At 27.9% G+C, this 12257-nt stretch overlaps 2 protein-coding genes across 2 annotated transcripts; both read right to left on the bottom strand.

Moving 5' to 3' along the window:
• Window positions 1-4294: 4294 nt before the first annotated feature.
• LOC114189852 (albumin-2-like) lies at window positions 4295-5309 on the bottom strand. The gene has a single exon (XM_028078569.1). It carries the CDS (start codon window positions 5250-5252, stop codon window positions 4563-4565), a length of 690 nt encoding a protein of 229 aa, XP_027934370.1. The 5' UTR covers window positions 5253-5309; the 3' UTR covers window positions 4295-4562.
• Window positions 5310-8471: 3162 nt separating this feature from the next.
• Window positions 8472-9385, bottom strand: LOC114192398 (albumin-2-like). Its single transcript, XM_028082109.1, has one exon. The coding sequence runs from the start codon at window positions 9333-9335 to the stop codon at window positions 8655-8657; it is 681 nt and encodes a 226-aa protein (XP_027937910.1). The 5' UTR covers window positions 9336-9385; the 3' UTR covers window positions 8472-8654.
• Between the last annotated feature and the right edge of the window lie 2872 nt (window positions 9386-12257).

The following is a 12257-nucleotide window of genomic DNA, read 5'->3' as shown; positions in this document are numbered from 1 at the left end:
AGAATCGAACTTTTCAAACACCATGTTTTTCAGGACAGGAAACATTTCAGCAATTGTGGTCGGACCTACGAGGATCCTGTCGCTTATTGAACCAGGAGCATAGTCTATGTAGGCACAGTAGTTGCCGGAGAACACATATGCTTCACTCGCTTCAGTGTCGAAGGAACAGTCTATTCCATGTTTTGCAAATGGTGTTCCTGCAAGTGATGGAAAACCACTCCCTATCAGACGCAATTCGTCAAAATCCTGTCTTCATATCTTCCGGGAGTGTAACGCAACCGCACGTACTTATTCTCCATGAAGAAATACACTTCGCATTCTTTTGATGAACGAAATGCAGCATTGATATAAGTGTTTGACATTTTTCTTACATTCCTCCCTCTCCCAGCCACCTATTTATACTGTACATGAAGTACTTTAATCTTTTCTATATTTATTTTTTCTAATTTTCTAACACTTTAGTTAATTAAATAATTTATTTTAGTATCTTAACTGAATATGTGAAATAAAATATTCAAATGTATATATATATATATATATATATATATATATATATATATATATATATATATATATATAAAATCATTATAGATTCATTCTTATCTAACCAAAAGAATATTGTATTCCAATTGGTTAAGAATATAAACGAAGCCTCTCGCCAAATTCTAAGAACAATCCTTTTTCTTCCCCACTTGAACCCAAAGCCATGCCAAGATATTAAGTGGAGAATATATTCCAGATAGAACTTCGAAAGTGATTGTGGGCATATAAAGAAACATAAATGATTGGAGAATGAGATGCAACATATTGTTTCTAGGTATAAGTTTTGGATTTCTTTTTCTTTCTTTTTTTACCTTATTTGATGATGTTGTAAGCAGAAAGAAAGTAAGTTCTTGACAGATTACTATATATTTTGAATCCAGATTCTCTATTTATTTTTTGGCGTTGTTTTCTACTAAGTATTAAAATTACACTGTATTGATATTTTAAATATCTTTTTAATATATTTTAAAATATTAAAATTAATAGTAATCGGTGTATTATGAAGATACAGTAGAGAAATAACACAAAAATATCCAACAAAAAATCTAAATTTATATATTTTATTTTACTGTTAGATGTATTAAATAAAAAAACGAGAAATACCATATAATTTATTATCAGTTTTTGAAGAGTATCGGTATTTTTTTGATCAAAAAGAAGAAGAAGACAGCATTGGTATTCAAAATCAAATAAAATGGTATATTGAGACTAAAGAGTTGAAGGGTATGGTGTTCCTCTTGCGTAGCTTTTACCTCCGTCAACTTCAAGTCGAATATATGAAGGTATATATTCAATTTTGATTGTTCTTATTCTCACAAATTTATCTTTGATACTTTCGTGAATTAAAAAAAAAAATCTTTAAATTATTTTTAACATCAAAATTGTTTTATTTTGTTTAAATAGTTTATATTAATTAAGAATTATTTAAATTCATATATGAATTTAATCATCCATAGAGAATGAGGATGCAACATTGTTTCCAGGTATAAACTAGTTTTGGAGCCGTTACGCACGGATCGTTTTTTTCGTTTTGCTTTTTTTTTTTCCATATTTGTATTAAAGAAAATTAATATAATAATTATTTTAAAATAAATAATTTATTTAAATAATATTATATTAATATTATTTTATTATATTAAAATAATAAATTATGGAAAGTAGAACTAATAATAATAATAATAATTTCAACACTATAAATAACAATAAAAAATTACAAATAAATATTATTATATTTAAATAAAAAATTTATACATATAATTATATTTAAATATTATAATTACGTATAATAATAAATATAATAAAAAGTTTAAATAATTAATCACATATTTTTATAACAAATTAATTAAAAGGAAATAATATTGTTTTATAATTGATTTCTTAAATAAAAGTAATACAAATAAGGGTTAAATATTTTCTTTTTCTGAACTACACATAATATTTCAACATTTAACATTTACTGATACTCGCAAAAGATCAACTAACCCCAAAGCAATAAATTATATTAGGGTTAAATTTTTTTTTCCTGATGACTCAAAATTAAATTTGTTTACCTTTTAAATTTGGATAAGTTTTAATCTCTAAATTTTAAAAATGAATAAATAATTATTTTAATTTAACTACGTTAGTTTTTTTTTTATGTTAAACATATCTTCCAGCATATATGAAGTGAGAATGCATTAAATAATATAAATAATTCTAATACTAATATAAAAAATACATATAATAAGTTAAAGTAATTAGGTTAAAACATATTATATTTATTTATTTTTTAAATTTAAGAATCAAAATATATCAGACACAATTTCAATTTTAAAAATTTAGAGGGTAAAAACGTTCTTAACCCTAAAATATATTAATTATATTCAATAAATGATTCACTCTGCTTATTTGAAATTTGCATACAAATCAATAATAATTAAGAGACTTTGTCTTTCTATTTTAATATTAAATTTTGTCCGGACACAAAAGAATCTCACTCTAGTAACTAGTACCATATACTTTTCAAAATCATGAAACGTCCCAAGTAAAAAAAAATCATGGTTTATAGATTATGAAGGCTCGTTAATTTCTCTAAGCTATTGATTATAAAGAATAACAGATATGTTATATGAAAAACAACAAAAGAGGGTAATGATATACCATCTGAAAGATCAGTTACATTATATTCCAATTTGCAGGTTTCACCGATAATTCCAATTCCCCGGTTAAGAAATGTTGATTTGAATGCTAAAATATATTATCAGGGACGACTCTAGAGGTACAAAACATATCTAAAAAATAAGTTTTTTTTTTTTAATTTTTTTATACAAAATTATTTATTAGATTGTCGTAATTAATTTTATTTAACATTTATTTTCAATAGATAATAGATTTGATCTGTTTAATCTTTCTTGAGACATTGTTGATTTTAAATAAATTTTTATTATTTTTAATTTTAAAAAATCTTTTCACTCAAGCAATTGACAATGAAATTGTTAATATTATTCTATAAGTTATATATGTATTTATAAAATAATTTATTCTTTTTATATAATTAATAATGTCAATTGGTTTATTATTTTTCAAAACCTATAATTTCTCTTAAGATATTTAATTCTGAAAATAAATCAAATTCATCACTATCCAACAAATGATTATGTGTTAAAGAATTTTTAAGGTTTAAGCATTTTTTTAATTTTTTTTTCTTATCTATTTTTATAAATTTATTCCTAACTCTTTTTTGTGATATAATTAAAGCCTTAATTTTTTTCTTCTTTTGAATTTTTGAATAATTTGATTAAAATTTTCCGGTTAACATATCTGCGTTGCGTCTGTTCCACTGTTAGCAAAAGTCAGTACACCAAATATGTTAAAATCAAAACTAGTTTCATGAAAATTAGCAACATTAACAACTGCACCATGAATTTCAGTGGCCACATTAAAATCAACAATAACATATGATTCAGCAGCGGTATCAATGTTCATCTCAAAGCTATTATCATTTAAAACTTCATCCAGATTAAGCTATAAGCTCTCTAGGTTCAGCTTCCAATTATGTGAAAAGCATTAAAATCAGCGTGAACTTCAGGAACACCATTTGAAATATCAAATTCAGAGGAAACCTGCATAGGCTTTTTACAAACTGCATCAGTGCAATTTTGATAAGTTATTTTAAGTTGAAATTTCTAATGCCAAACTGAGTTGCATACTGAGAAAAAGAGTTTATCTTTCATAATTGACCATTTTACGCAATTCAATCAAAGATACCTTTCATAAATTGTAGTCTTTGAAAGTTGTTTATTTTAGACATCTATTTGAAGAACATGATTACTTAAAGACTACTCTATTTACAAGAAAATTTCATGACTACCCTTTTGATAAATTATTTATCGTTAAAAAAAATTCTTAATTAATAATTATTTATTATTATAAGAAATTTTTTAAATAATAATTAATTTTAAAGTTAAAAAATAATCCAATTAATTTTAAAAGTAGAATATAATTGATCACTATCGTGATTTAATTGATAGTAATTTATAAAAAAAATTATAATGAGTGATCAATTAAACTTTAAATTAGTTATTGACATTAATTAATTATCAAGATTTTCACTAAAAATTTTAGTGTGTAAATTGATTACTAATTAATATAAGTAATTAGTTAAAATTAAAACTTAATTTAATTTAATTTAATTGTATTTTATTTTATGAAAGTTCATTTGATAAATTTTAAAATAAAAAGAAAAACCACAAAATCTATAACAATCACTGTATTAAACAAAACCACCCACTTTTATTCATTATTAAGTGCAGAGATTACATGATGATAGGAAACAAACTTGAAACATCCACGTACAGGAAAGGAAACACAAAGACTTGTTACATTAGGAAAAGAAACAGGCTTCCAATCCTAATGTTACATCAAAGTGAAAGAAACAAACTTTGGCAATGGAAGCCTTATTGGTAACATATTATTATGAGACCATTTATTGTTTATTCTGACGAGGCTAAGGTGGTCGATGCATGAAAGTGAAACCTTGTTCAGCTGACAGGGAAAATGCCTCTCAGAACAGGCCAACCATCGAGGATAGGCCTGATATCACCCACAAGAGTGTCATCAGTGGCACCTGGGGTGAAATTGATTCGAACATAGTTCTCTCCTTTGAAAAGATAAGCTTCAGGCTCCTTATGAGAAGCAAAACACGCATCGATTCCATTTTCAAAGATCGTACCTTTCAGAACAGGAAACCCATCACCGATGTTGCGAATGTTGCCAACAAGCTGCTTCGAATCATACGCTATGCGAACATACTTATTGCCCTTGAATAAGTAAACTTCTTTTCCTCTGGTTGATCTGAATGCAGAGTCTATGCTGTTTTCAAACACCGTGTTTTTCAGGACAGGAAACATTTCAGCAATTGTGGTCGGACCTACGAGGATCTTGTCATTAGTTGTACCTGGAGCATAGTCTATGTAGGCACTGTGGTTGCCGGAGAACACATATGCTTCACTCGCTTCGGTGTGAAAGGAACAGTCTATTCCAGGTTCTGCAAATGGCGTTCCTGCAAGTGATGGAAAACCACTACTAATCAAACGCAGATTAGTCAAAATCTTATCATCTGTTTTCCCGGGAGTGTAATGCAACCGCACGTACTTGTTCTTCGCGAAGAAATACACTTCGTATTCTCTTGATGAACGAAATGCAGCATTGATATAAGGAGTGTTTGACATATTTTTTTCTTAAACAAAACAAGAGAGATGTTTAGGATGCTTATTACATTCCTCTCCGAGGTACGTATTTATAGTGATATGGAGTGGGAATCTTTACTTAGTAGTGGAAACTGACACAAATATGATCTATCATGTCAAAACAAACCAGCCTTGTAAATGTTATCGGTGCTGCATGTCTTTTCTGTTGGCATCATCTAACTTTATTATTGTAATGTATGATGGCAAACGTGTTAAGATTTTTGGATGTTTTTAATCGACGCTGAGACTGTGGCACTTGGGGATAAGGTTAAAGCGAGGGGTAACACGTAACCTTAAAAGCCACTAAATTGTAACACGTAAGAAGATGTTATCTAAATTGTGCATGTGCTTTTTGTCATCACATGAACAAATGTTATGAGCTTCTTGGCTTCTACACTTTACTGTCTCAGCTTCCAATACATTAATTAATACTTTACTGTGTTATTTAAACCGTGTGCTACCTCATCGCATAAACTCAGATAAGTTGTTCTATTCATACTACCACACATATTTTATATATTACAAATTAACCGTGTTTTCCAGTTATAAAGTAATAGAACAGACCGATATAAATAAACACTGCTATTTGGTACACCTATACTCAATAATAATATGCTCCATTGCTTCTACGATATGATAGTTTAATTAGTAATATATAATCAATTATTGCATAAACAATATTATATAATTAAAACTATTGAATATGTGTTTCCGCAATGCAATAGTATGTTTTCAGGGGCCATGCGTTTTACATTAGGTAGTATTTTATAATTTGTCGTCGATCAAAACGCTTAGGCAAAGTAGGTAAAACCCAGGGTGGTTACTTTAAATCTTATTTACAGGATATAATTATTTTATTCCATACGCAACATATTGTCTAACTTAAACAACATGCCATTGAGCGTAATATATACTTTAGCAGTATAAGGTAATGTACCTGTGACACTTCTACTTTGTAGCAGTTAAACGAGCTATGGATAAAACATGGTAGAAGAATTTAATGTGATCAGGTCAGGGATGTAAAAAAAACTAATATCTGAATATAAAACTTCCGATAGATAAAAAATAGATATTATAAATGAATATTCATAGGTAACGAATACTGTTATTTTTTATACCCGCATATTAATATAGAAAGCAAATAAATATATGAAAAAGGGTATTGTGTAATATTGACTGTGTATAAAATGTTACAAGAGGTATATTATATATATATATATATATATATATATATATATATATATATATATATATATACAAAGCTAACCCTAGAAGCCACAAGTAAATCGGTCTAAAACATGGACCTTGCTAACATCTTTCCCAAACTCAAAATGTTACGGCTAAATGCATTGAAAGTTTGTCAATTAAAAAGCGAAAGTGTAAAATGAGGTGCGACTAGAAAAATATATTTACAATCTTCGAGCCAAAGGAACAAATGGTAAGGATATAAAATCAAGTTGAAGATGATGAGTGGAATGACAATCTGTTTCAATATATATGCTTGGTTCACTCGTGAAAAACAGAGTTATGAACAATATGAATAACATTTTTATTGTCACAATGTGTAGAGATATAAAATCTTTCAAATAGACACTCATATCGACAAGTAACCAATGTAACCAAACAATCAAACACGTAGTCAAAGCTATGACGCGATACTCAGCTTTTGTATACTATCAATATCCTTTTTCTCACTCTTCCATGATATAAGTGAATCACCAAAAAAATAATAGGATCTCATTATTTTAAAACACAATCACTCATAAATCACAATTTTCTAAGTTCTCACATCTATAACACTACACTAAATTAAATTTAGAGTGAGTTAATCATACTCTAGTTGGATGCTAACATTTATTAAAATAAAAAAAATTAAACAAAATTGATAATGGACTAAGTCAACTCTAACAATTTCGAGTAGGCTAAACAGTCTATAGTCGAACACTAATATTTATTAAAATAAAAAGTAAGTTTAAATAAAATTTAGATTGGGTTAGACAGAGTTTAATATAACACTAAATTAAATTTAGAATTGACTAAACAGAATTTAGTTGGACACTAGAATTTATTAAAATAAAATAATTAAATAAAATTTAGAGTGTGGACAAACTCTAACACCACTAAAATAATTTAGATTGTGTTAAGCCAACACTATAAAATAAATTTTAATTAATATAAGTGTCCGTCTAACCAATACTGTGCAGAGAAAATAAATAAAAAATAAAACATTAATAAATGTGTGGGTTAAACCTACTCTATACAGACACAAATCAATGAATTGGTGCAATGGAACTAATAAGAACCATATATTAATTTTGATCAAATGGTTGTAGTTTGGGTTTGTAATAAACTTAAATTTATTAGTCGTGTTGGGGATAATTAGTTGTTGTAGGTAATTAATCATGGTGGATAATTAATATATTAGCCGTTGAAATTTAGATAATTAATAAGTTAGCCGTTCTAACCATTTTTATCTGTTTTGAGCACAGTCAGAAAATTGAAAGCTTATAAATTGTATTGTTGAGGCTATGAACTAAATAACAGAAGAGGTAGATCAAGTTTTTTCACAATAAAAAATTTATTATTAAGAGCTATCAGCTTGAGTGTTGGATTGAAAAAAAAAAAAAGGTAGAGAGAGCTTGAGTGTTTAGAAAAGAGAATGAGACAGACAATCTTACAGATAATGTGTCCCTATCAAGTTGACGGTGATTAACTATGACAACTCGGCGAAGATACAATAATATGGTTGTGGCCGAAGATATTTGGAAAGATATCTGTAAGTGAACGAAAATCTAGATGAGACTTCCACATTTTTAGAAACCAAAAAGGGGTGATTTGGAAACTCGAGCCGAATGAGAAAGAATAGAAAGCAAGGGATGATGATCCAAAAAATTTCGAGGTAAAATAGTAACACTATAAGTAGATCAATTCTCAAGACAAGGAAAGTTACAAAAGGGTATATCAAATATTCTATCAATAGGATGCATATCTCTTCAAACATATCTCTTCGAAAGTTTGACCAAATAGAAGGATGCGAAAGATGGAACTACAATAATGATTATCGAGACTTGTCGATTCTTGTAAGAAAGACCAAAGGCAGCATCTTTGGTATAAGATTGGGTTTCGAAAAGAATCGAGAATAAAGTCAAAAAAAAAATTTATGAATTAAAATAAATCTACAGAGTATTAATTGTACTAAACCAAAACCACCCAGTTTTATTTATAATTAAGTGCACAAAAGACAGGAAAAAGAAAACATCATCAGATACAACAGAAAAGAAAAGAAAAGGAAAAGACAAAAACATGAAGACTTGTTACGTTAGGAAAGGAAACATGGTTTCCAATGCTAAGGTTGAGTTGAGGTGGTTGATGAAGAGAGCGTGATTAGTCGACAGGCAAAATGCCTCTGAGAACGGGCCAACCATCAAGAATAGGCCTGATATCACCGAGAAGAGTGTCATTAGATGAACCTGGGGTGAACTTGATGCGCACATACTTGTCTCCTTTGAAAAGATAAGCTTGAGAATCCTTATGAGTAGCAAAACACGCATCGATTCCACTTTCAAAGATCGTACCTTTCAGAACAGTAAACCCATCACCGATGTCGTAAATTCTGCCAATAATCTTCTTGGTATCATAGGCTATGCGACAATACAGGTTTCCCTTGAATAAGTAAACTTCTTTTCCTTGGGTTGACCTAAATGCAGCGTCTATGCCATCCGCAAACACATAGTTTTTTAGGGCAGGAAACATTTCAGCAATTGTGGTAGGACCTGCGAGTATCTTGTCCTGTGCTGAACCAGGAGCATAGTCTATGTAGGCACAGCGGTTGCCGGAGAACACATATGCTTCACTCGCTTCGGTGTCAAAGGCACAGTCTATTACATCAAATGACTTTGATGCCAGTGCTGGAAAAGTACTACTAACCGGACGCAGATTAGTCAAAATCTTGTCATTATATGTTCCGGGAGCGTAATGCAACCGCAGATACTTGTTCTTCATGAAGAAATACACTTCGTGATCTCTTGATGAACGAATTGCGGCATTGATATAAGGGTTTGGCATCTTTTTTTGTTTCCTCTTAACCAAACAAGAGGAAGTAAGGTAGATATGATTTGATTTGGGGATGCTTACTTTCCTCTCTGAGGTATCTACTTATAGTACTCTTATCTGCCCTAGTGGGTAGGGATGGCAACGGAGCGGGACGGGTACGGGTATCATGATCCCATCCCCATCCCCATAATAAAAATTCATCCCATCCTCATCCCCAAACTCAACGGGTATACAACTTTTGACCCATCCCCATCCCCACCCGGTAACGGGTATTTTCTTATACCCATACCCATTTTTTTATTGTTCCATATATCAATTAAATATTTTTTATAAAAAAAATTTAAAAATCACACCAACGGAATCATGATACTATCAAAATATTCAATATTAAAATAACATACTCTTTTTGATTTTCATGATGTCAAATATTAAGAAAAATATTATAATAGTATAAATCTCAAATTAAAGTATCAAATAACAACTAAATAAAATTCAAATAATTATATAAAAGCTAAAAAATTACACATTACTAAAATTTTATAATAACCAAAATATTTATTAATTTTACAAATGATCAGTGGTTTCATTTGCATTCGATCCACCTACACATAGAAAAAAAATGAAAAATTAGATATGATATAATAATTGAAATTGAAAATTTTAATTACTAGAATATAATGTACCTTCTTCATCAGATTCATTTTCACTCATGAGAACATCTTTTCCTTTTAATTTTTTAACACCTACAAACACCAAATGTAGAATATTAGATGAGAATTCACAAAAAATACTAACAAAAAATATTAATAAATTTGAGTAACTTACCTAGATGGTTTGAGTTCCATATCCAACTTCTTGTACACATCAAAGCCTCTATAGTAATATGATGAAGTCGACTACGGTGAGAAGTTAATATCTGACCACCAGTACTAAAAGCAGATTCAGAAGCTACAGTTGTTATTGGAATAGCTAAAACATCCCTTGCAATTGCTTGAAGGGTTGGAAACTTTAACCCATTTGTTTTCCACCATGATAGGATATCAAATTCTTGTGTAACCGGCAAATTATCTTCTTCCAAGTAATAATCCAACTCTGTTTTCATAACTGTAGTTCTAGATTTTTTCTTTTTTGCCATAAACTCTAAAAATTCATTCGCATCATTATCAACATCCTTTCCCAACTCCAATGATGTAGCTCTATAAGAAGAAGTTTCATTCTTTTTTGATTGATATTCCAAAACCAAATCATAGCACATTTGACGAATCCTACTAAGTTTCAGATCAAAATCATTACCATACAATTTATAAAAATAATATTCTAACATGTCCATCTTGTACCTTGGATCTAAAACTGAAGCAATTGCCAATATATCATGAATAACACTCCAGTAACTTTCAAATTTCTTTAACATTTGTATTGCCATATTTTGAATGGTTATCTCAGGAGATTTAACCCAATCATTTATTGCAATCTTGATCTCACAAATCTTTGGGAAAAAGATGTTGGCAGTTGGGTATTTGGAGCCAGAAATGATTTTTGTGATGTCATTAAATAATTTTAGCCTTCGACAAACATCCTTTGCAAATTCCCACTGCATATCAGTTGGCAAAGAAGTGTATTGAGCTTCACGTTGCTTTAACCTAAAAAACACATCCTTATAACATATGGCAATATCAAGCATCTTGTAAGTAGAATTCCATCTAGTTGGGCAATCCAAACTTAACTTTTTAGTGAAAGAAATTCGCACAATTTCAAATATTTTTTATACTATTAAAAATTTATATTATACCACTTAAACGAAATAGCACAAATAACAAAATTAAATTAATAATAATTCAAATTTAAACATAGATTCTTCATCTTTTGATCTTGAATTAAATTAAGGATTTATGCAATTGAGCACTTAAAATTGAGAATTAAACATTATCATGAAACAAAAAATAAATAATAAATAAAATTATCATAAAGGAGTAAAGATAATTAAATGTGTGACCCAAATTTGAGAATATCCATTTGAACATAACAAAAAATGTATAATTAAGATTATGATAAAAGGAAAAGTACCTTGAAGATCTGCTTAAACCTTAAAGAACAAGCCAAACAATTAAAAGAGAGTAAAAAAGTGTATAACCAAAGTAACAAAAAGAAGAGCTACAAAATAAGAGTCAAACATTTTCATGAAAATAAATAAATAAATAAAGATAATCAAATGTGTAACCTAAAAATTATTTCATAGAATGAAATTGAGAAACACCTATTTGAACATAACCATGTACAGAGAGTAAAAATTATGTAATAAGAAGAAGAAAAATTACCTTCAAAATTAAATCTTGAAAAACAAACCAGACAATTGAGAGAGTAAACAAAGTGTATAACAAAAAACAAAGAGAATGAGAAATATGTTATATATATATATATATATATATATATATATATATATATATATATATATATATATATATATATATATATATATATATTATATTATATTATATTATATATTATATTACTATGTATATATATATTATATGTGTGGATATCTTATGTTTATATATATATATATATAATTATTTATATATATTATATTATATTATATATTATATTATTATTACTGTGTATATATATTATATGTGTGGATATCTTTTATATATATATATATATATATATATTTATAGATATATATTTATTTTAAGTATATATTATATTATATTATATAATAATATAAATATAATAATATATATTATATTATTATGTATATATATTATATGTATATGCGTAGATATTTTATGCTTTTATATATATATATATATATTTCTTTTAAATTTTTATAAATTTGTAATGTTATAAATTTGTTTATAAAAAATCTTACTAGTTAAATGATTAATTTGTTTTATACGTATATATTATATATATTATATATATTATATGTATATT

The sequence above is a fragment of the Vigna unguiculata genome, chromosome 7, assembly GCF_004118075.2.
Source record: "Vigna unguiculata cultivar IT97K-499-35 chromosome 7, ASM411807v1, whole genome shotgun sequence".
Lineage (NCBI taxonomy): Eukaryota > Viridiplantae > Streptophyta > Magnoliopsida > Fabales > Fabaceae > Vigna > Vigna unguiculata.
Note: the sequence above shows the minus strand (reverse complement) of the source record. Positions and strands in the feature narration are given on the sequence as shown.

Bases quoted from the DNA above. Each gene is read 5' to 3' on its own strand.
- LOC114189852 (XM_028078569.1), bottom strand. From the start codon at position 5,252: ATGTCAAACACTCCTTATATCAATGCTGCATTTCGTTCATCAAGAGAA.
- LOC114192398 (XM_028082109.1), bottom strand. From the start codon at position 9,335: ATGCCAAACCCTTATATCAATGCCGCAATTCGTTCATCAAGAGATCAC.